Raw genomic sequence first — 24,856 nt, 5'->3', positions numbered from 1 at the left:
AAAAATCTTATTTTAATATTTTAATATTTTTTTTACTTAACATTTACATATTTGCATCAAATTTCAGAACATGAAGTGGCTGAATATTAATATAGAATGCAATTAAAGAATACAGTTTCAGCAATGTTTTTGTAAATTAAATGATGACACTTTAAGAGTGCAGTCAGAGGTGTATATTCAAATACAACAAATGTCCTCTTTGGACTAAACAAACTGTAAAGAATCATAGAGAACAGTTGAGACAACTGAAATTAAAGATCAGTATTACTCTTTATCCATGATAACAGATGCAACTCTTTTAAAACTAAATACATTCCAGTGCAAGTAATGAAATGTGAATTGTTAAAACCTCAGTTGGGCATTGAATTCTATCGTAATTTTGGTAATTGAAAACAAACTAGATTAATGATTTCTCATAATTAACTATTTTATAATACTGGTGAATTTGTTGTAAGTAGTCTGTCTCTACTTTTGCTTTTAATTATGTAGTTCTGAAAATGTACTCAATCATTTTGTTGCACAGAATCAATACTTATACCAGAATTATATAAAAATTAGGTCATACTGAACATCAACTTTTTTTAAGCATCCTAACATCATATATTTAACAACACCCACAAAAAATAACATGAAGGATCTGCACTGACAAAGAAGAAATAATTTTTTTTTGCAACAAAACACATGCAACATCAACGTGAATGATGTGAGCAGAGTATAAGAACATTTTGCATATTTCTTATTTAGAAGTGCTGGTTTCAATACGGTATTCTTTCTGCGATTCGAGAATAAAATTTCCTTACATCTCAAGATGAATGCAATCAAACATCTACTCCATAAACATACATGTAGAAAAAGTGACCAAAATACAATGCTGCGTTCAAAACATCAATTATTTTTTATGATTTTCTCAATCTCTTCATATTAAATTTTGACATAAACTCTAAATATACATTTTACAATCTTGTGGTATTACTAGCATATAATTTTTGTCATTTGAAAAGTTAGGAATGGACAGTTAAAGTGTGGTCCAAATACAAAATTGATTATTATTAATTATAATAATTATTTACAACCTCTTTGGTACGGTCAACGTCACTACAAAAAGAAGTAATAAACACACATTTCAAAGTTCAAAATTTTAAAGAGACAAAAATACAATCTCAAATATGTACATTGTTAAGTTCGCTGCAAATATTCTAGTATATGCATTCAAATATCTTTCTTTGTCACTTCTCATCAGTACACAACTTCAGTTGCCATTTCAGTATTTATCTTCATCAAGTCTTTCTGTGTTGCAGTTTTTGCGATAATTCAGTTCTGCATTTCTTGGACTTCAATTCGTGCGCACTTTAAAATCACATTCAAAAATTGAAGTTTGAAAACTATGTACAGATTTACAATATTTTTTGAAGTCTTAACTATTTTGATACACAATATTTTCAGTAAAATTTCCATGGAAGTACTACATAACAGCAAAAACATACATTACATTTAATTCAAAACACGGCAAGGTGTTTTAAGTGATTCAAGTTGGTGATTAACAAGAAAACTTTTTACACTGCTCTTTTAAAACAGAGAGTTGATCATAATTTGGAATAAATTATCATTTTTAATATCCCCATTTGTCTAAGTTTGTACATTCATTTGCCTGCAAAATTAATAAAAAGTTGTTGGCTATATATTGTAATAAATTTAGAAAAAAAATTAATTTGAAGACAAATTAAATAATCTCAATTTTTTTTTCTTTTTTTCATCACATTTCATTAGCTTAAAAAGCTGTAGATGAAAGATAATAGAAAAAGAGACATGTATTTCACATTATAAGATAGTGATGAGTAGTGTTAAGTTTATTTCTAATAAGTTTTCATTCATTGATAATTCTCTAAAGAGTAAACCCTCGTCTTTGAGTATATTTTGTGTCAATTTTATTTTGTGAATTCTAAGAAACTTAATGATAAACTGTTTGGACCTATGAATGCCAACACTTGCATACAGATTTCATATTTTACTTATACATTATGTTGCACAGATGTAATTTCCTAAGCAAAAATCTTGACTTGAAATAGAGTAACTTTATTTTGACTTAATTTATTGTTTGTTGTAAATTTAATAATCATCACACACGCTGACAGTTAAAAAAATTAGACATTTTGCTTCTGTTAAAAGCAACGTTCTCAATACTATTATGCAAATTATCAGGACCTTTTCACATGAAATTTTTTTGTATAAATTACAGGCAAATAAAATACAGCAATCTCAACTATCTTGACCATGGGAGGCAAATGGTGAGCAATGATGGGATCTAAAACCCCCAATGTGAGTGGTAATTCACCCTTTATTTTTCACACTAAGATAACTTGATTTTCTCCTAAATGAAGTAAAATGCTTAATGTTGAAATGATATGCTGATTTGGTTATTGGTTTATAAATTGTATTTGAAGCTGAGAAAGTATGCAGTTAGCCAATGAAGCTTAAAATGCTAGGAATGATTAACACGTGTTTTAAGACAGAGCCTTAGCATGGGAGGAACAGAGATGGGAGCGTAAGGAGATATTTCATCTTCCCCACTTAGCAAACGATAGTGAGAGACCTTTTGCCGCCTATGATCTTGACTCTTTCATTACACACTAAACCACATCAATAAACAACAAAGAATTAAACATGACATACAATTAAGTTTCTTCTCAATAGCAGATGTAACATAGTTTCGCTGTTTTAAAATCATGCACCATTATGTAGTACTGTACATTATTTATTGAGATCAGAGACTGTAGTTAAAAGTTCTTTTTCATTAACATTTGATCTCAAAAACTACCAAATTGTACATTCCTGTGTTGGAATAGCTAAAAAGTTACATATGGTTTATGAAAAAGTATCTACGTTCGGGTTTTAAATGGTGCAAACAACTGGTGTGGGCATCACAGTGAATGATTGAATATCTGCAACTGATATAAATTTCCATTGATCATTAAACAAAGAGTTCTTCATGAACTTCACTTATCATAGTTATTACTGTGTTTCAAAATTTTAATGTTTAACATGCAACTATTTATAAAACAGTGTAAATTAAGGACTGTTGAGTGTTTAATTTTCGGAAATTCTCTTTAAAAACAAGAGAAAATAACACTATTTCAGAGCATGCATATTGATACCATTTAGAAAATTGTATGCCTTATTTTATCACAATGAACTCAAAAAATTTTTTCAGAGGTAATTAAAAATAAAACTACATAGTAACATATAGAGGTAAACGAACCATAAGAAAGAAACAACTAGACATTGCTGAGGATTAAATCATGTTTTACAATAATCAACAAAATTGTATTTTTACTGCTACGGTGATTTGCCAAGTATCCTGGCTGTTCTAAACTGCTTGATGGTGGTCATGTTTGTACACTAGTGTAGAATGCTAAACTGCTAATGTACAAAAGTTCTGCACAGCTGTTGGCATCAACTGGCTGTTTTTACACACACACATACACACAAATAAATGTACATTCACCCACTGGAGTGTTCGTTTTTCCCCTTCAGCCGTCGAGGAAAACTGGTCGCTCCTGACTCAGCTTCCTGGAGCCACGCCTTCGAAACTAAGTAACTTGCTGCCGGAATATTTGTCATTGGTGAAGTCTTTTTTGAGCAACTCGTAAAAGGGATTAATAAAGAAATGAGACTATCTCACTCTCGATTTGCACACGCCAGCCGTCTTTATGCCAAGGGTTTTGAAAGCAGAAATTAACTGAAAGTCATCTTTTCTTCACTTTGATTCTAAGCATCTGGTAGCAATTGTTAAATTTCAAAATTACTAGTAATTTATCTATCTGTATGTACATAATTCCAGAGTACTGGTTAAATACCGATTGAGGCCTTTAAAAGTAAATAATAGCACTGATACTTGAATATTTTTTTAAAAAATAACATTAGTTGTCAGGTCCTAAAAATGAATAGATTCAGCATTCAACTGAATCTTGGTACAGTTTCTAAGTTTGGCCTCTGACAATTGCACACATCCTAAACTGATTTCATCCAATCCAACTGTTTCAAAGGTAGTTTTGATTTCATGTGTGGCAAAAACAAACGAAAAAAAAAATAAAACAAGTGGGGAAAAAAGGTTTCTTTCCGAACAAATACGATCCTCGCCGGACTGAAGTATTTTAAAATTTTAAAGAACAAAAAATATTTAAGTGTCAGAAATATTTTCTTTTGCTCAATCCCAAGGCCGCTGAAAGGATTACAACTTATATTTAAGGACATGATTATATGGTGATTATCGATAAAATCTAAAAGAATATCAATACACTATATAACACTGAAATGCAACTAAAATCATGAAATCAACCAACAATTTTACAAAAACTTGAATCAAATCATAAATGTGAAATCTTTTGTTTCGTATAAGTCAAAATGTGACTATTTTGTTGGAATAGTTATTGAGAAATATTTATTTTGGTATTTGTTGGATAAAACACTGTTTTTATGAATAAGGAAAATGTATTAAAAAAAACATGAGACAGAAATCTTTTATTTTAAAAATTAAATTGACCAAAAAATAAAACCCTAAAATCTTGTCCTGCTTAAATTGCATATATCATATCCAGTGCTGTATCTAAGGAGACAAACAAACCAACTTCTTAATTATAAAAACTAATTTTTTCTCTTTCCACCAATCATATTCTTAAAGAGACAGTGTGCAAATAGCATGTGTACATACATGAGTTCTGACGGTATACTATTATGAAAAATAGTATCATACTTTAACTTCACCAATACTGAAAGAAAACACTTGGTGAGAATTCAAAAGTGCTAGGACACACTGGAATGCGGGATAGTTAGTCTGAGCTCCAAGGTGGTATCATTGTACGGCGACTCAAAACCACATGGCATAAAGGAGGCGCGTGCGCTATTGGCCTTGGGAAATGTCACAGACTAAGTATGTATATAGAATGTGCAAGCTATGCGAGATTAATTTTTTGGGCCCAACATTTTACTGCTTATTTGCCAATAGAACTGTCAATATAGTTAGTCAAGGCCGTTGCAGTTCCCACGTTGATAAAGGTTATTAAACCCCTCACATCACTCTTTTCATGTTGGAGTGTCCATGCAGTAAGTAGTTGATACTCCATTACAACAACATTGAAGTGTATTTTGCATCTAATTGCTATTGAACGAGGTGATGCAACAGCAAGACACTGGACGCGCTATTTCCAAATCCCATTCCGGCCAATCTGGTTTCCAGGAATCACCCCAGGCAAATGCAGAAAACAGGCCATAGCTAGGGCCAAGCATTTTTCGCAAAACTATTTCCAGACCCGCTGCGAGTTAAAACTTTGTAGCATTGGCTGGGTTTAATTCAGGTACATGTCTACTGTCAGCACACCAATCATAGCCATCAGCGCGGAAGCAAATGCGTCCTGAATGGCCCGGCCGAATAGGGGCAAGCTTGACTTGCAGACGACCACCAATCACGAGGAAACAATCGCTAGCGCGGGCATACCTTATTGCGGTCTAATTAGCAATCTGATTATTTCATGAAAAATACATGCCTCTAGCCATAGCTGATTCGTTTCCAAATGACCCGTGTCACTGTCTCTAAATGACCTCACGTTCGATAATAAGCTAAGCCTAAGTAAAAAAAAAAGTCAAATTGCTATTTGACATTCTATAATTTTTAACAAAAGTATGTTGGGAGTACCGTTTGCGGAAAAATCGCACGTGTCATCGTCTGCATCGGGTGACGTTGACGGTCGTGTCGGCAAATAGCGAGCCAATGATGGGGTCCCCACAGGCAGGGTCTAGGTCAGTCCAAGATGAGAGTGGAAGGGAGTAGGGGGGTCAGCCTACTGCTGCTGCAGGAGCAGCTGCTCCAACTCGTCGGCAGAGCGCAGGAGGAACGCCGCAGACTCCCGGTAGCCCGTGATGAGCTGTCGCACGGCCGCCATCTCCGCCGTGTTCAGCTTGTGGCTCAGCAGGGGCTTGGTCTTCATGCTGAGGTCTGTGGGCCCTGCGAAAACCCCGCACAGGTGGGGTGAGCACAGGGCGATCTCCAAAAAAGAGAGAGAGAGAAAGGCGCTTGTAGGGCTGGAGACCCCTTTCCCAAGAGCATACCCAGAATTTCATTTTGGGAAGGGTAGAGGGATAGAACCACTTTGCCCGCTATTTACCTTCAAATTATTTCCATTTGTTGGTGGGGACTACGGATGTTTTTAGGATTTCAGGGGGGATATACCCACTCATCACCTCCCCCCAGCATACACCCCTACCCTTGCCCCCTGGCACTCTACAATTGCGTCCTACAGTAGAATAAATGACTTTTTTCTGGGGAAACAAGAGGGTATAGGTTTTTCCAGATGCTCCCCCCTTCCCCCAACTCATTCATTCTCTCCACGCTCCATTATCATTTCATCACTACACTTCATCTCGAATAACCCCAATGTCTAAGAAACATTAAGCCCAAATTTATCACCACCACCTAGACATGCAGAGGATAATTTCTGTTTCCACCACTAAACAGCTCTTTGCCTATCAAAACTGTTAAAAAAATGTGTTGGTCACTCATGCTGTGCATATGCAAGTTTTTGTTTATTATTTAAAATACATACAAACTAAATTTTGATGAGTGGTTCTGATGTTTGCTTTAAATTAGTATCATTTTATTGAAGAGGTATGAAAATATCCATGTTTATGGAATGAATGATGGAATAATATAGAAGGCAGGATATGCAGGACAATTCCTGGGATTTTATTTCAAAGGGAATGCTATTATCAAACAGTTGTATTTATCTTGGAATAATCCATAAATATTAGCCTTTGTTCTCAAGCAACTGCTACATTAAATGATGAAATTCTCCAAATTCATATCTTTTTAGATTAACTTCATGAACCCATTTCTTAGGGTAAGAGACCTCCTCGAGAGTGGCGCGACGCGGAGCGACGGGACCGAGAGAGTGTGACTGAGTGGCGCGAGACTGTGTGTGGACAGGTGCGAGGTAAGGGGCGAACCACTGTTTAGCCCAGCTCCAGTGAGGAGTGCGAACTGCGGAACTTGACAGACATTCAGTCTCTTACCCAGAATGGTTACATGCCACAAGAGCCAGCTCACCGTTGGTCATGATGCCCGGCGTGCCGAAGGGCGGCGTGGGGAAGAGCGGGCTGGGGTAGGGCCCGGCCCGCTGGAAGGCCTGCGTGAAGTTGGGCCGGTAGAGGGCGGTGGGCGCGGCAGAGGACGAGGTGATGTTGCCGTTGACGGAGGTCACCGCGGTGCCCACGCTCTTAGCCGCCGTCGCCTCCACGGGGCTTCGCTTGCCGGCGGCCAGGCCCGGCCCGAAGGCGGCGGGCGGGTCGGCGGGCTCCGTCTTGACGAGGCTGTTGATCGACGCCGACACCACCGGCTTGGGCGTCACGTCGAAGCTGAGCGGCGAGGAGTGGTGGTCCATGGGCGAGGGCCGGCTGTCCGTCTGCAAGCAGTCGTTCCGCAGCTTGACGCCTCGTGTCTCACACACGACAGTGCCATGCTTTATCTGAACACTTTGGTAACCAACCATCGAGAAAATACACTGTCAGTAACAGGAGCGGCTCCAAGAAGACTTTTTGGGAAGGACTATTGTTGCAAAACACGAAATTAAATGTCAGAGATTAGCCTTGGAATATTTACAACTTATAGTCTCAAATTTTAAACTTTAATTGTTTAACATAACATCTGAGGGGAAAAAAGAATAACACGTGAATTTAAGTATTAAGTAAACATTAAAAAAAAAATAGAAGAAAAATTTGGAGCCGCACTTGGTCAGTAAAAATGGGACTGGAAAAAAAAAACATGTTCAGTTAGTGTGGCAGCAACCAAAGTAGTTCTTTGACTAAACATCACACAAAAAAATTCTATGTTTGAAATTGATGGTGACTAGGATCGGAGTGATAGGAGAATTTGAGTGATAGTAAAAATATTATATTTCAAAAAAGTAGCAGCTTCGCAATGCAATGTTTAAGGATACTCAAAGTTGATTCGAAAATGTTAATGTTTCAATGTTAACATGAACCAGTTATAGTGGTGAATGGAAATTCTCTATACTCTATAGTTCAATTTTGTTGATGCTATCTCTCTGTGTGAAAACTTATAATGTTTTAGAATGATACAACAACAGCTGTTGGCAATTTTAATAAAGGATGTTTTGCAGAAAAATCTTATTTGTTCATTGCATCCAATGGCGAACCTCCCTCAGATGCAGTCTCACACAGTTAGAAAAACATCCTTTATAATTTTTTTTTTACCTACTTATTTTAGGATTTCTCATTACACAGTTATTTAAATTTGTGTTAAAAGACAATCAGGAAACTCCTCTAAACCAATGTTTTACATATTTCAGAATGAAAGTATTAAAAGATGTCTATAACTGACACTAGTGGTGTAGACTGCAATTTAACTGTTTCACGAAATTGACAGATCTCAAAAGTAGTGTCAGTGGAGTTGTACCCATTCCCCAATCGTCACTGACAAAGCATCCACTGATAACCACATGAAGTTACAAACATTTGACAGAACCGTGGGAGGAGGACACACAGACCATTGGTGCTACTTTTGATAACTGCCAAATTCAAGACAAATCACATGGTTCAGACTATAGTGTATTATGTTTGTAGGTATCAAAACCACACTGCTCATTTGATGCAAGCTCCGTCACCAGCTGCATGTGGTTAAGGCTCCAGCTTAAAACATGCCATAAAGATTTTTTTTTTTCAATTTCTCATCTATACTGTTATTTAGGGACTTTTTCTGAAATTTTAACATGATACTTACCTTGCATTTGTTCTTTGTTCTGTTACTAATATTTTTAACACATTTTCACTAAAAGTCGTAAAAAGCCGTGGAATTGTTTTAACTTATTATAACTTTTACAAATATTTACAACTATTTTATTACAATCAGTGCATGTGTGTTTGAAATTTTTGTGACAGAAAAAGAAATGCAAGGGAGGTATAGTGTTGGAATTTCCAAAACAGCAGTTAAATAATAATGATAAAAACTCGACAGAGATGTGTAACATCTAACCTCAGTAACAAGATAAACCATGTGTTCCCATATTGCTACACTTATAATGTGAAAATCGGACACAATATTTAATGTAGAATTCTTTAAAATTATGCAGAGCATGAAATGTACCCAAATTGTGTTTTCAACTAAATTACTGGACACAATCACAAGTGGTTTCGTTATAATTCGGTTCCGGAGTAGGTACATTGACTATCGAATTATTTGATTTTCAGAGCAAAATGTTTAAACTACATGCTGAAACGGCTCTGATCAAGGCGGGGAAAAAAAAGACTTGGGAACAAAACTAAACCCCGGCTTTGGACCTGATTTCCAAGGAATTTCATTAAAATACAGCCCATCTTGTTAAAATTCACTAAACAGTTAATACTATTAAGTTTCCCTCTGGCTTTGTGAGCTTTGGTTCACGCCATTCGCGAGAAATGACTCGCGCCAAATGCTGTGTACTGTGATGTTACGCGTGTGAGATGGGAGTGAAGCAGTGTGGGGCGCGTGAGGCTTGGTAATACTGACGGTGATGGCCGACGGCAGGAGGGGCATCGGCTGGCTGACGGGCTCCAGCCCCAGCCTCATCCTCTTGGCGTTGTGGCTCTCGTTCTCGCACGCCTGCGCCAGGATCTGCTCGGCCTGCACCGACGTCAGGTGCGCCGGGGTGGGTCGCGTCTGGAAACACACCGCCCGGACGGCCCGGGTTGACAACCTCGCCGTGGGAAACTACGCCACGTTGCAACACCAGAAACATGCTCGACCTCGCCTCAGGGGTGTGTCGCTGGTATCTCTTTACTGGCACGCAGTCTTCTCATCGTGCACAGGGCTACTACGAGATCTCGACAGTAACAATAACATTATCAAGTGTAGGGGCGTAGGAACCGGGGGGGACAGGGGGGACGTGTCCCCCTGAACTTTTTGGGTGGAGGGGACTGTCCCCTCCAACTTTCTAGACCGTGATATTTTTATTTTATAATATTATTCTGCCCAACTTTATTTGTAATTTCTTCACTCTCAAATTTTATCTTAAGGAAACAATAATAATTTTAACATCGATGTATCCAATGGTTAGATACAAAAACTGCTTAAAAAGCGCTACTTTGCACTTTTAAAATCAAAATTTTCCTGTGGAGGACCCCCGAAGCCCCCATCTTAGTAAGAGGGGAATGGGTTTACATGACATCAAAATCATTAATTGTTCCCCCCCCCCCCCCCCCCAACTTTATGAACACAGCTACGCCAATGATCAAGTGAAGAAATGAAGATAAAAGGTGTAATACACGTCCCTTGGGTGCTTTTAAGAATCTCTACCGGTTATTTCACGTCTAAAAAATTACTCCGGTAACACACATTATGCCATTTTCACTTTTCTAAAAACGCACACGGATATCTTGAGCAGTTTTTAAATCGTGTGGTTTCTTCTGGATCTCTGCACACCGTTGTGTTAGGTTCTTAAAATGTTCCAGGTGTTTATAGAAGTTTCTAAAACATTTCCAGAATAAATGGGTACTTCAAAATCTACCTATGCCTGCAGGCTGTGCCGAAAGGGATTTTTTTTCCCTTGTCTTGGCCACAGTGAGGTATTTAGAAACCATAACACGAAACCGAACACTCTTAGAGACTAATACAGGGCATCTCTCTAATAACACAGGGGAGAGAGTGAAAAATAAGATAGTGGAAAAAGGTGTGACTACATCCTTTATACAGCAATGATTTGTTTTGCTACCCAATCGCTAAAAAGTTGACTTTAACTTCAGAACAAATACCCACTCCATATACCAATACCTCCATGGTTCATACTGGGCATATCGCCTGATATCTATCGGACTAATGTGACAAAAACACCAGTTTTTCACACAAACCCTGGAGCTATCCGGTATTATTACCGAAAACAGGGTAGCCAGACAGGAATAAGGTGTAGTTGTTTAGAACTGAATACAAAGGACTTCCCAAAATACTAGAATACTAGAACTTAGTATGTTTATTATTAAATAAAGCTTACGTTTAAAGTTCCATCTGATATGTTGTGCTCTAGTTTACATACACAGCTAACCATCAACATATAAACATTGAATAAATAGAAGTTTACACCCAAATTTTACCCTGAAATTATGTAATAAGGATAGCTAAGAAATTTATATGTTAAAAGAAAATGACAGGCAATGCTTAATGTTTGAGTGTAAAATATTTGTGACATCTATGTTTCATTGGTTTTTCCTTGGCTTTTTGTCACCTGAGAACAGTTATTCCTGAGCTGTGGAAGGGAGAAGAGACCCCCACCTTATTTTAATAGAAGGGCGCCAAGACTGTGCTCTAAGCACTTAATGTCAGTGTGTTTTCCTCTTTCCCCCACCCCAAATTTCGCTCTGGCGGAATTGCCTGAAATCCTAAATATCTGTTTAAGAGCAAGCCACCGAGTAAACAAAAAACTAATTAACTGAAATTTCACTGAAAAACTGTTACAACTGCTTTATACAGATCAAAAATGGGTAAGTTTCACAATTTTCCAGTGAAATTGCACTGATTCACAGGAGTTTTAAACTATTTAGAAGTTCTAAGGAAGATTGGGCATGTAGTGCTCTAATTTTTTAGCGATATTTTTTGTTACTCTAGCTGAAATTACGAAATAATATTTTTGCATGGTTTAGAATACTTTAAATAATTATTTTTAAATGTGATTGGAGGAAAAGGGCCCATATCACTGTAGGTAGAGACCCGAAAATTTCGCGGATACATTTGGTGACTGGCTAAAATTCACAGTTATGTATAGTATACCCAGATGCGATTCGGCCACTACTGCTAGCTGGTAGCTGACTGGTCCAAAGTCGTAGAGGGGAGTGTCCGAACGATAGAGATCCAATAACCTGAGATTATTGTAGTCTACCTTGCGACCAACTGATCCCGTGAAATTTTCCGAGTCTTAAAACTATGAACACCTGAACTCCTCAATGTCTATAGAGGTACTGAAAATTTCGCGGGTTCACTTGGTCGCAAGCCAGAATGCAAATCTTCATGCTCGTGCACTTTGGTTCGTGATTGGACCACATCTATAGGAACATGCCCCTCTAGGACCGTGATCCAACAATGCCCAGATACGAGAGAAGTTTTAAGCCAGTTAAACAGAGCAAAATGGTTCTCGCTAAGACATCAGCCGGCTGGTAGTGCGAAAGTGCAGGGCGGAATGTTCGCAGCCTCCTTACAGCGTCCCAGGCGCCGTTGGTGTCTCTGGACCGCTTGTTGCGGCGGCACGACTTGAGGTAGGTGCGGATCCTCTTGCGCGCCCTCTCGGCGAACTCGGGGAACTGCCGGGCGCACGAGTCGATGATGGCCTGGATCTTCTCCTTGGGCTGCTTCGATATCGGCACGATGCGGTCCAGGTTCTCGTCCACGAACAGCCTCACGAACATCTGACAAGCACAGTTCACAGTTCACAGTTCACAGTTCACTCGCTGCCGACTCCTTGCCTTCTCTTGCACTCTAACCACAACTCTTAGACAGGGCCGGTGCAAGGTAAATTGGCGCCCTAGGCGAAAAACCTTAATGCTCCCCCCCCCTCCACACACACACCACCACGCCGGACACCCCAAAAGCCGGACACCCCAAAAAAAATTTTCCTTGCCTCACAATACATCACGTAAGCCTAAAGATTTTGTCAACAATCAAATGTAAGCAGGCTTGTGTTTTTTTTAATACTTTTTTACTTATTACAAATCATAAACAGGTCACCGTGGACTTTAAATAATCACTTGTATCAATGTAAACATTCCACACTGTTACAAAAATCCGTTTTCATCTAGTTTCAATAATCGTTAAACATATTGTATCAGCTGTTGTGTGTCGTGCTGCGTCGCCCCCAGCTACTTGGCGCCCTAGGCGGTTGCCTAGTTCGCCTATATGGACGCGCCGGCCCTGCTCTTAGAAATTAAGGTGGATTTACGGGCTCTTCCAAACGAAATAATGAAACAAAAGGTCCTCCGTAATTTCAGATAACTGGATCTTCGTAGAAAACTACGCCGTGCTTCGATTTACGGGTTGTATGTTTCGTTCAAAACAAAAAAAAAGTAAACACACACGTAGGCTTACACAGTTTTTTTTAATGTTTTGTTAATATAACAAGAATATTATTTTGGATTCTTGTCCAATGTCAAGGAAGCTCAAGTGTCCGTTAATAATTTCAATGTCATAAGCAAACAATCTGTATCATTATTTAATTTTGTCAACATGCTTTCAATTTAAGATAATTGGATAGTTGGATAACTGGATAAAAAAAATGTTCCTAAAACTTTAAAATTAATTAATATTGGCAAGCCCTCTTGATTAGTTTCTAAAATAATATCTGGTCCTCGAAGAAAGGCTGATCTGGACGGGGAGAAGATGCGGAGCAGCACTCACGTTGAAAGCCTTGAGGCGCTCCGGGTCGTACTGCTGCGGGTCGATCTTGTCCTCGGCGTCGTCGTCGTCGTCGTCCTCGTCCTCCTTGTTGCCGCTGGACGACGTCTCGTCGTGGACGGAGCTCGTCTCGTGCGCCAGGCTGCGGTCGCTCAGCATCAGCGGGCTCTGCGGCGGCGCGACACAGACCACGCTTCACACACGGTCCACGCCTCACACGGGCCACGCTTCACACAGACCACGCCTCACACAGACCACGCCTCACACGGGCCACGCTTCACACACGGACCACGCCTCACACGGGCCACGCCTCACACGGGCCACGCCTCACACGGGCCACGCCTCACACGGGCCACGCCTCACACGGGCCACGCCTCACACGGGCCACGCCTCACACGGGCCACGCCTCACACAGACCACGCTTCACGCACGGGCCACGCTTCACGCTTCACACAGACCACGCTTCACACAGACCACGCTTCACGCACGGGCCACGCTTCACGCACGGGCCACGCTTCACACAGACCACGCTTCACACGGGCCACGCCTCACACGGGCCACGCTTCACGCTTCACGCACGGGCCACGCTTCACACGGGCCACGCCTCGCACGGGCCACGCTTCACACGGGCCACGCTTCACACGGGCCACGCCTCACACAGACCACGCTTCACGCACGGGCCACGCTTCACACAGGCCACGCTTCACGCACGGGCCACGCTTCACACAGACCACGCTTCACGCACGGGCCACGCTTCACACAGACCACGCTTCACACGGGCCACGCCTCACACAGAGCACGCTTCACACGGGCCACGCCTCACACAGAGCACGCTTCACACGGGCCACGCCTCACACAGAGCACGCTTCACGCACGGGCCACGCTTCACGCCTCACACAGAGCACGCTTCACGCACGGGCCACGCTTCACGCTTCACACAGACCACGCTTCACACAGGCCACGCTTCACACAGGCCACGATTCACACAGGCCACGCTTCACACAGGCCACGCTTCACACACAGGTCACGCTTCATACAGACCACGCCTCACACAGACCACGCTTCACACGATCTGTTCCCGGAAGAAAAAAATAACTCCTGTCTTACGCCCATGTACATAAGTTATACTTCTTTAGTTACGTTATGAAAAAAAAAATATGAGAGTGAATTTTTACGATGCGCGCGCACCACGCAGAATGAAAAAAAAAATGCTACATACAAATAAAAATTATATACACGTGCTTTTCAGTTAAGTGATTTATATTTAAGACTGGTCCATAAAATTAAAAAATATTTATTTGTTGTGAATATTAATGATAGAACCTGTGTTTAAAATTTTTTTTCGAGTGTACTTTCAAATGTATTTATATAAGTGATGTTCCCGTATCTATAATTTATTTGCATTATAAATTATTGTTTAATAAATAATTCAAAAAATTAAATTAGATTAAACATTCCGCATATAAATTGATTTTTATTTTAAAATAAAATTATCTCTATTTTACTAAATGAAATAATTAATTTTAAAAGTTCTAAGGAAGATAGGGCATGTAGTGCTCTAATTATTTTTAGTGATATTTTGATTGAATATTTTTACTTTATCAAAAGTATCTGATAATATCACTACAGTTATTTTATTATTTTAATTCTATTAATGATTTGCATGCAAAATTTTAGCTTTTTTCTCCAGTAAGTATAACTTCTAACGCATTTACGTAAGTACGCGCACTCATTTTTTTTAAATTATTTTCTCATCGTTTTTATTATTTAATGACTATTTCTGAAATTTCAACAAAATACCTCCTAACATTTGTTGTTTGGTCGCAAATATTTTCAACAGATACACTCTCCGAAATTACATTAAATTTTCGGGTTTTTCAACGAAGAATCCGCCGCAAACAAACAATATCTTCATTATTTCAGATAACTGGATCGTAAATATTACGCCGTATTTCGACTGCCGAATTGTTTTTTTTAAAGGTAAACACACATACATGTAAACGAAATAACAGGTGTTTTTTCAGGAATCTTAACCAGTTATTGAATGTTTTGCAAATATACCAAGAACATCCTTGTGTAATCATGTTCAACGTAAGTGAACTTAGTACCCGTAAATTTTCGAAGATCCCTGGACAATTGGTAAACAGCGTTCTTTCTTAAATTTAAGGTGTATTTACTAAGTGGGTGTACTAAGTATAAGTAGCTCAAGGGCGCCCATGTGATAGTTTGTAAAGGAGGGGGGGTAAGCCTAAACATGAATGTAACGAGTATTTTTAATATATTGGCAGACGAATGGCAACTTGTAAGTATATATATATATATATATATATATATATATGTAAATAAACGCTATATAAAATATTTTAGTGTTGAACCACTTCTACGTAATAGGCTACCGACTATTAAATCATTTTCTTGAAAGAAAAACACATGAATACACTATATATTTTTTTTTCTTTCCCTGAGAGCTAAGGGGAAGAGAGCTAAGTGGAAGAGCGCCCAACCCCCCCCCCCCCCCCCCTAAAAAAATTGCCATCCCGGCGTGGGCGCCGTTGAAGGTAGCTCAATAATAAATTACTGATTGTTCTAAAGCTAATTGTTTCATTACAACCACTTGGCGTGACTGTGTGCACAAAGTGCGTGTAATGCAGTTGTATTAGCAGGGCCGGATTTAGAGGTCTGGAGGCCTCGGGGCAACAGAGGAGCGAAGGCCCCCTGGCCCCAAATTATTTTCCAAAATAAAATGAACAATTTTTTTCAGTCGAGTTTTCCAATAAATAATTTATTGTGAAATCAAGTAGACTCTCTTAGTATTTAAAAAAAAACATACATAAATATAATCGGAGACAAGAATTATATGAAATTATTTTGGGGGGCCCTCCGTTTGTGGGGGCCCTCCGTTTGTGGAGGCCCCGGGGCTTTCGCCCCGGTTGCCCTCCCCTAAATCCGGCCCTGTGTATTAGCTTTGAATATATATTGTATATATATTCAAAGGTATTACTGTAGAGTGAAGGTCGTGTCGCGACTCACCGACTGCTCGCGGGGGCCCGGCGGCGTGGACTTCTTCAGCCCCAGCGCGCTGTGGTAGCCCGCCCACACGCCCGCCACGTCGTCCCCCGAGATGTCGCGGTCCGCCGACAGCCGCAGCTCGCCGTTCCTGCCTGCCAACACGCCGGCCGCCACTCTGCACTCTCCTGCCCTCCGATCCGCGACCCAACACATGCCCAACAAATGCTTAAATAACTATACACATATCGTCTATTCTCAGCGCTCACAACTCAATGGTGCAACAGAGAATGTGGTTGAACCAGTGGCGTAGCCAGGATTTGTGTATGGGGGGTGGTTAAGAAGCATGCCACCCCCGGGAAAATTTGGATTTTAAGGTGTAAAATAGTGCTATTTTAGCAGTTTTCTGTACTTAAATTTAAATATTGTAATGGTAAAAATTTTTTATTAATTTTAATATGAAATTTGTTTCAGTGATGAATAAGAAATTAATTAAAGATTTGGCGCTAAGGGGGGGGGGTTTGAACCCCCAAACCCCCCCCCCCTGGCTACGCCCCTGGGTTGAACGATGAACAAACCAGCTGATGACTTATTGAGATCCGGCCATTAGGCGGGTGCCCCACTGTGCATTATTCTTTCCGCCGTTTTCCTTAAGAGTGCACAATGCATGTCTCTCAAGAATACACTAAGTAAATTTATTAGAATCGAAAATGTGAACAAATAATCCATAATAAATCACCGAGCACAAAATGCCAAAGTTCGCCGATCATTGCCCCGGGGACGGTGTGGCTAAATGTATGTATGTATGTATGTATGTATGAAGAATAACGGCTTTACTCACAATTATTTCAATGAAATCATTTTACGACAGCCACAAGTTGTTTTTTTTTTTTTGGTTAAACGCTGAGTGTTCCATATTTTAAATATATTTCTCATATTAGTTATAATAAAAATGAATATCAGCTACAATTTTAAAATCTAGGTAAACTCTGCCAAATCTGTATTTAAAAGGGGAAATTAATCTACCAACTACTGTATCTGCTATGTTATACGGAGTTATTCGGAGTGGCAATAATAAAAGTAAAACATATAAATACCCTACGATAAGACACATATAGAATTTGATATATTCTAATTTATAGTCCTGAAAGAGCATTCATTTAAGGTAGACAATATTTTCAGCACCGCCACACTTGTGGTTCATCGTGACATAATTAGAATAATGTTGACTAAATACCATTCGCGTTAAAATGGAGGACTTTTAATAGACTTTTGGAAATGATCTTCGCTCACAAAGGAAAAAAAAATCAACGTATGCCAGGTCTATGCATGTAATAGCTGATAACACATTACGGCGATAATTTTCGTATCTTTAAAAACAAAATTCCTGAAAACAACTGTGAATTACTGTATGAAGTTTTTATACATTGTATGACTTGACAAGATTTCATTTTAATGAAGAATGGATTATTTCAAACTGACCCTATCCCTCTCCTCAAAGTTTCGGATTCACCTACCATTCGCTAATTTAAAAATAAAAAGATACGTACACCTAGAAAAATTAAATAAAACTTCAGAAGCAACGCTGTTTCAGTTTCAGTTCCACTGTTTCGGTTTCAGAAGAAACTGTAAACTAAAAATTACTAAGCAAATATAATACGTCTCTCTAAAAACAAATTCAAATGCTGAATTCAAGCAATAAATTAAGTATGGAAGAAGGTTTACGGGAGTCTTGGACCTAAGTTTTTTTTTTTTCAAACAAAACCCTAACACAATGGACAAAAACCAAAGACGTGGAAATGCAATAACCAGGACGGCGGGCGCAGAGCGGGGGACTTGTCCTGCCGAAAGCGATAAAGATTTAACTCCTGGGGCCATTTCCCAGCCGTCGCGCGTCGCTCAATCGGCCGACTGGGCTGCTCGTGCGCTCTTCAGCACCCTCCTCCTCCCCCCCCCCCCCTCCACAGGCCGCACAGTTCCAGGGTCTGGCTCGTAAAACCCCTTCCCAGCGTCCCAGGGGGGGGAAGGGGGTCTCCGGGGGTGAGATGAGAGAAGCGGGCCGTAAAACTGCGACTCTTGTCACCTGCGCGACGCGACGGCCTCCTCAGGGCGAGGCAACGGCCAACATCCTGGCACGGCGACTGAGGAAGTCTCTCACAAGTGGTCCACGCTGGGTTCTACCCCCCCCCCCCCCATCACACCCCTACCCCACTTTTTATTCTCTCCCCTACTTCTCTTCCGGGACCAACCTTTCTAGCTCACACACGTCGAAAGCTCAAACAAACAAACAAAAAAAAAAAAAGGAGCTAGAAAACTTGTTCACGGGGAAGTAGTAACCGTGCAGTCAGTGATCCTTCCGTCGACCGACAGACAGCCATGACCTACCGCAACAGAATTCTCACCCCAGGTAAAGTCTGCATCGTGTAAACAGTTGGGTATCGCTTCAACCACGTTTGAGAAATGTGAAATTTGAGAAAAGTTACTCGAGAAAAGTTACTCGAGAGACACTTTTATTCTCGTCCACTAGCATGGGCGTAGCCGTAGATCCTTCGGGTCGTAGATCGCTTCACTAAGGGGGCCCGCTTGCGCTTGCAAAATAGTGATTGTGAAATCGGCCAACATATGGTAGTATACAAGAGCCCTATCCAGAGATGACTTGTGTCGGTTAAAACCCACGCGCAAAACTACCCCCCTCCCCCCCCCCTTCCCCTCAGCGGGGCCACCTAGCGAATCCTACATATTTGCGTCTCTCTGTCCACGTGTATTCTCATGCGATCCTTTAAATAACTAACATTTCATCCGTACATGCATAAACATACAAAAGTGCATATACCCACGCAGCAATGCATGCACGCAAATTTAAAATTTACCCATCTCTCCAAATTTTCTCGGCTTATGAAAGCGTACAAGTCCCTCACGCTACCGCGTTAAAGTCAGTTTCAAAGAAACATGGGTAGTACTGGGTAGTATGAAAAAAAAATACGGAGCGAGTATTGCAGTGGTAGCATTCTGGAGGAAAATGGGCTCGATCCCGGGAAGCGTAGTTCCTTTCCCTAGATCGACTCGTTGACACGTGCCTGAACTGCGGCTCTCATTGGCCGCGCCTCTCGAGGGGGATGATGAGATGTTGAGGTATTCTTATTTCAGGTCATAGCCGATTCCTTGATTCGTGTCGTTAAACATAGTCTTCAACGAAAAGTAAAACCCAACTTGGAAAAAAAATGTGTTTTTAGCCACCAAGGGCGTTAAAAGTGAAACTTCACACTGGCCAATATTTGACTTGAATCATACAACTAAATAATTAAGTACACGATTGGGGGTCACAACTTTAACAATTGTAACCTGGCAGAGAGTCTTACAGTTGCTCGACTCTACTTTGTTCGTTATTCCCCCCGGCCCCTCCATCACGCCATCATCGATCTCCCCACTCCTGAAGTTGCAATTTTTTCTCTACGCTCTAACCTATTTACTGTAAAACTTTAAAAAGAAAGATTCGACGGAAAAGGTAAATGAGAGAGGGAATAAGGACCTGAATCTAAAACTGAAAATGCAATTTAAATCAATGACACAAATCCATACGTCCCACTGTGCTCGAACCCGGAAGAATGTTGCTAGTTCAGCTACACAACGAGGGGACGACAGGTGTGGGTTTTCAGATCAGCCAGCCTCTCTGGACAAGGGCAGTACCAACTACCTGCCCGCTGCCGATACTCAACTCCATTCCGAGGAGGTCTGGTCAGCGAACGTCGACGAGTCCGCCCTTTGCTGCTGATGGTGTCTTCTCCCCCACGCGGGGTGCAGCCGCCGGGAAGCCTAAGATGCACATAAAGTTCTGCCATTCCCGATCACACCCGAACAATTCACCTTCGGCCAACCTCGGGTTTATTTATATATATTTATATATCTCTGTTTATTTTAATGTAGCTATAGGTACTAACCTAACTAACCGCCCATAGTGTTTTAAAGTGTTTTCATGTAGCTAACCTAACCGACCACTTTTAATATTTGAATTCATTTTTCCTGCGCAAAAATAAAACAAATCCCGAAGTCGGCCGAAGGTGAATTGTTCGGGTGTAATCGGGAATGGCAGAACTTTATGTGCATCTTAGGCCTCTCGCAGCCGCCAGCGATCCTCCGCGCTAATGAACTGCCCCCTCCCCCCCCCCCCATGGGAGGGGCAGGGCGAGGCTAATTACGCACGGACGGACCAATTATTTCTCCCGAGCGGTCGCAACTTGTTGATCCTTGGCGCGCGCCTGTCAGCCCTAGCCGTCCACAGCCCAAGGCGGGGGCGTGTCCATCCAGGCAGGGTTTTTAAACTACGTAACGCAACAAGCAAAAAAAAAAAAAAAAGAAAGAAAGGTTCAATGACGACGTTTTCAAATACCCACGTTCTTTGAAAGTTTCTTGCAATAGGGAAGAGTGATTTAAAAAGTTTTTTTTTTCTCTCTCTCTCTCTCTCTCTCTCTCTCACACACACACACACACACACACGCCAATGCTGGTTACACTGTTTGGCATAACAAAACCTCAATAAACGGGACAACAAAAGTGAATAAGTAAACACGTACAAAACAAGCCACAATCAGCCGATGTCAAAAGTTGAAAACAAGACAGCACAGATGATTCCGTGGAAAGAATTTGTCAGAAAAATACCACAGCACAGACGGACACGGTGGGCTGACAATGTAACAAGAACAGAATAAAGACAAAAAAAATTACCTTGGACAACAGAGCACTATATAAGCCCAACGGTGAGACTAATGAAATACTCTAGACCACAAAACAACACAGAAACGCACAGGCGAACCCAGAGATGCGACTAAACAGATATTCCGGACACCACAATGAAAGCACAGACGAACACAGTTGCGACAGTTTCGGGAATTGAAAAGGCACAAACAAACTGATGCTGTGATGAATATGTTTTTAATTTTTGACAACAGCTTATTTTTGGCTTGTTTCCTGTATGTTTACATATTCATCTTTTTTTTTGTCCGTTATTGAGGTTTCTTATGACATACAGTAATGACGGAAGGCCCTCGGACTCCGTCAAGATCTGCAAAATGTCACTCAAAATAAAAAATAATAAAACATCTTAAGATTTCAAAAACATTGGGGGCGGGATGGTAGCAGTAGAGCTGGTACAGGGACGTCTAACCTCCTTGGACTGAAAAAAAAAAATATTATTCATCCCACGTCGTTTCAGGTTTATTTCCGGTAAACTATGACCAACACATAAATAAATAAATAATGTCAAACTACTCTTTTCACAATAAATAAAAAAATACTCCTTTGAAATACATAAACAATAATTTATCCTCTTCTTAGCATGAGTATTAACTTTTAAAATGAAATTAGTAATGTTTTACAAACACCTCGACCCATCCTTAGGCTAAATTAACGAAAGAAATTTAACATTACTGGATTCCAAACTGCCTGCACTCTTGGAAAGAATCAAAAAAGTTAAGCCATCCTAACACAATTTGAAATCCGCCTACATACTTTACACGAGGTGAAAGGAGAATTACGACTTCGCCATTACTTACAACACCTTCTCCGAACAGCAGCACGCAGCTATCAGCCAGGGGGGCTCCGACAGTCCTCAAACACCTCACCGAAAAAAAAAAAGTTTTAAATGACCCCTTTTATAAACTACGCAAAGACGCAAAAACGAAACGCAAACATCGGCCCAACTATGTAACCCTGTTTTTTTTTTGCTTGCTATTTCGCTTTTCATATTCGAAGTGAAGTGCACCGAAAACTTGAACAAACCCTGACGATGCTGATGCATATTATGTATACATGTTTACCGCAACATGTCCTGACTCTCCGCACCTCCACATTTCCTGTACCTGCACTTCGTGTGGCATGATTAGCGAACAACTAGCTAGTCTTGTTTTCGTGAGCCCATAAAAACCCATATACAACTGCAATGTTCACTGATCGCCGACTGGCCCAAGCGACCCTCTGACGTCATGGATGGTGTGGGAGATGGTCCGTTTTGAACCTTTTTGTCCCAGCCTGCGTCCTTTAGTAGCATGAAACAACAAAACTCGTGATATTTGCTGTTTCCTGTTCCCGTTTAGAAAAAAAAAAAGTGAACCGAAAATACCGTACGGTGTGGTAGGAAGCCAAGAAGACAGAGACAAAATATTAATCAATGCTGTCCGTTAGCGACCGGCGCTTTTCAAAGGCCGAATACGCGGAATACACATTTATTAGCATTTACTTTTTGCCTTGCAGAATACAAATAAATAATATTGAACTCCTATAAATTTCACAAGACAGCTAAATATTCAAAACCTAGATGAGCCTACACATTTACAAAGCATGAAAATAGTAAACAAAAACAATCGAAAAGCAATTATTTGGCGCTCTATAATTACTGCGCTCTGGTGACTGCTTTAGAAAGTAGATTCGGACATCGGACATGGCAATTTTAGACAGGACAGTTTTCCGTGCGACAATGTGACGAAATTCACATTTGGATAAGGACACAAACCGCCCACAGGTTGGGCCAGGGTCCGGACAACGGCCAAGCTGCCACACACCAAGGACCCCAGCTTGGAACACGTGACCCCCCCCCCCCCCCCCGGGACATTGGGGACACCGAATGGGGATCACATAGGTACGCAGAGCTATCATGTTTGTCACTGCACAATGGCACGCCTCACCGCCTCAGGGGGTAGATGTCATCGCCTCACAGATGTGCGTAACGCACATCTTCAGGGCACAAGTAGATCCAGCATGTATCGCTTGGCTGTACCAGACGTATGCTTACTCGAGGAATTGTACACTACAAGACGAAATTTCTGTCTCCCGCTGATCGCGTATTCATTTCGTCGCAAGCTAGAATGTAAATCTTCATACTCAAATGCACGGTGCTCATGACTGGACCACAGTTATAAAAGGACACGCCCCTCTACGACCGTGAGCCAACGATGCCCAGCTAGAAGAGAAGTAAGCGAATCAGATAGCGCTAATTATATATAGAGCAAAATTGTTCTCGCTAAGAAATCAGCCAATGGGAAAGCAAACGTTGGTAGTGCTTTGAATTTTTGCAGGAAGCCAGACGAATTCGCGAAATTTCCGGGTCTCTAGCAGTAGCCAAATGACAATAATGGTTGAATCCAGGTCTTTTAGCGCGTGTCGGATCAATGATGGTCCAGTCACGCACGATGAAACATAAATAAATTAATTAATAAATACATGGGTCAGGGTGGTTGTAAGCCCAGTCCCTAAAATAACAACCCCCCCCCCCTCCCCCAACTCGCCATAGTGTGCCTCGTGGAACGAACGAGTCGCTCCGTTGGTCACCAACGGCTTTCAATTAAAGCGCGTTAGATTCAATTGTAGTTTGGAAAGTAAGTTGATTTCTAAGGGAAATGGCGACGACGCACGTACAAGATAACGCCACCCCATCTTTTTTTTCCCCTTTAGCCAGGCAGCTCCTCCTCGCGACCTGCAGCTACAAGTCGCCGTGTGGGAAGTCGGGCGGGATGAGGTTAAGTAGATTAAAAATATTTTTAAAAAAAGGGGGGGGGGGATAAAAAGAAGGTCGAGGAAGAAGGAGCTGCTGAAATGGTGAAGCAGGAAAAAAAAGGTAGGAAAGGGGAAAGGGTTTAAAAAAAAAAGAAAAGGGCACGGAGGAAAGGACTCTCGCTACACGCGGGTATGAAGTGGAGGGAGGGGGGAAAGCGGAGGTGGAGGTTTTCACGGAAGGTGGGGGTTGCCATGGCGACGAACCAAACACACGAGGTCACACACAAGCACTCGCTCGCTGCTCGCGCGGATAAAAAAGAAGCGGCTGGGAGGTTCCGGCCACAGAGGACAGAGGGCGCGGCCCGGCGTGATGGGGGGGGGAAGGGGGGGGGGGGCTCCTCGGGGCCGTTTTACCGCGCGTACAGTCCCCTCCGCAAGCATCTGGGACCTCTCTTCGCCCGTCGCTAAGGTACCTTCACGAGCGAGGTCAGTGGTCAAGAGCTCCGGCCCTTCCGCCAAGACGATCCAGGTTCGATCCCCGGCGGAGTTCGCATCCGCAATTCTTCGCAAATGAGAAACGCGGCGGATGTTCCAAGGAGCCAGTTCGGTTTACTCTTGTTTCCTCACCCGTTCATCCGTTTTGTTACAGTACTTACAAACCGATCTTGGGTTTGCAAAAGCAACGACAGAAACTAAATATTTGAAGTGAAGCAAATAATAGAAATTCTGGTACCTGTTTCTATATTTACAAACGTGTAATTTCTTATTAGCGTATTTTGGACAGTTAGAAATAAACTGAAAGGGGTTGGGCCCATCAATTTGCTGTTTACCCAGGTCCCGAGAAATGTGGGCGAAACTAGGACATCACTTAATTGAGAAAGGAAAAAGGTAAAAAAAATATTTGGGGTGGGGGGGATGTTCTTAAAAGAAATGAAGTAAGATATGACT

At 41.2% G+C, this 24,856-nt stretch overlaps 1 protein-coding gene across 1 annotated transcript in view; it reads right to left on the bottom strand.

Annotated features, from left to right (window-relative positions):
• Window positions 1-1,121: 1,121 nt before the first annotated feature.
• Window positions 1,122-24,856, bottom strand: part of LOC134533097 (uncharacterized) — a 545,455-nt gene continuing 521,720 nt past the window's right edge. The window contains exons 5-10 of the mRNA XM_063370340.1: window positions 16,448-16,578; window positions 13,421-13,585; window positions 12,229-12,435; window positions 9,554-9,703; window positions 7,097-7,451; window positions 1,122-5,998 (exon numbers count right to left, since the gene is read on the bottom strand). Of these exons, the coding sequence (XP_063226410.1) occupies window positions 5,835-5,998; window positions 7,097-7,451; window positions 9,554-9,703; window positions 12,229-12,435; window positions 13,421-13,585; window positions 16,448-16,578 (1,172 nt within the window). The 3' untranslated portion in view covers window positions 1,122-5,834. The remainder of the gene's footprint in view (window positions 5,999-7,096; window positions 7,452-9,553; window positions 9,704-12,228; window positions 12,436-13,420; window positions 13,586-16,447; window positions 16,579-24,856) is intronic.

This window comes from Bacillus rossius, chromosome 6 (assembly GCF_032445375.1).
Source record: "Bacillus rossius redtenbacheri isolate Brsri chromosome 6, Brsri_v3, whole genome shotgun sequence".
NCBI classification, from domain to species: domain Eukaryota; kingdom Metazoa; phylum Arthropoda; class Insecta; order Phasmatodea; family Bacillidae; genus Bacillus; species Bacillus rossius.
This window is presented reverse-complemented; position numbering and strand designations above follow the sequence as displayed.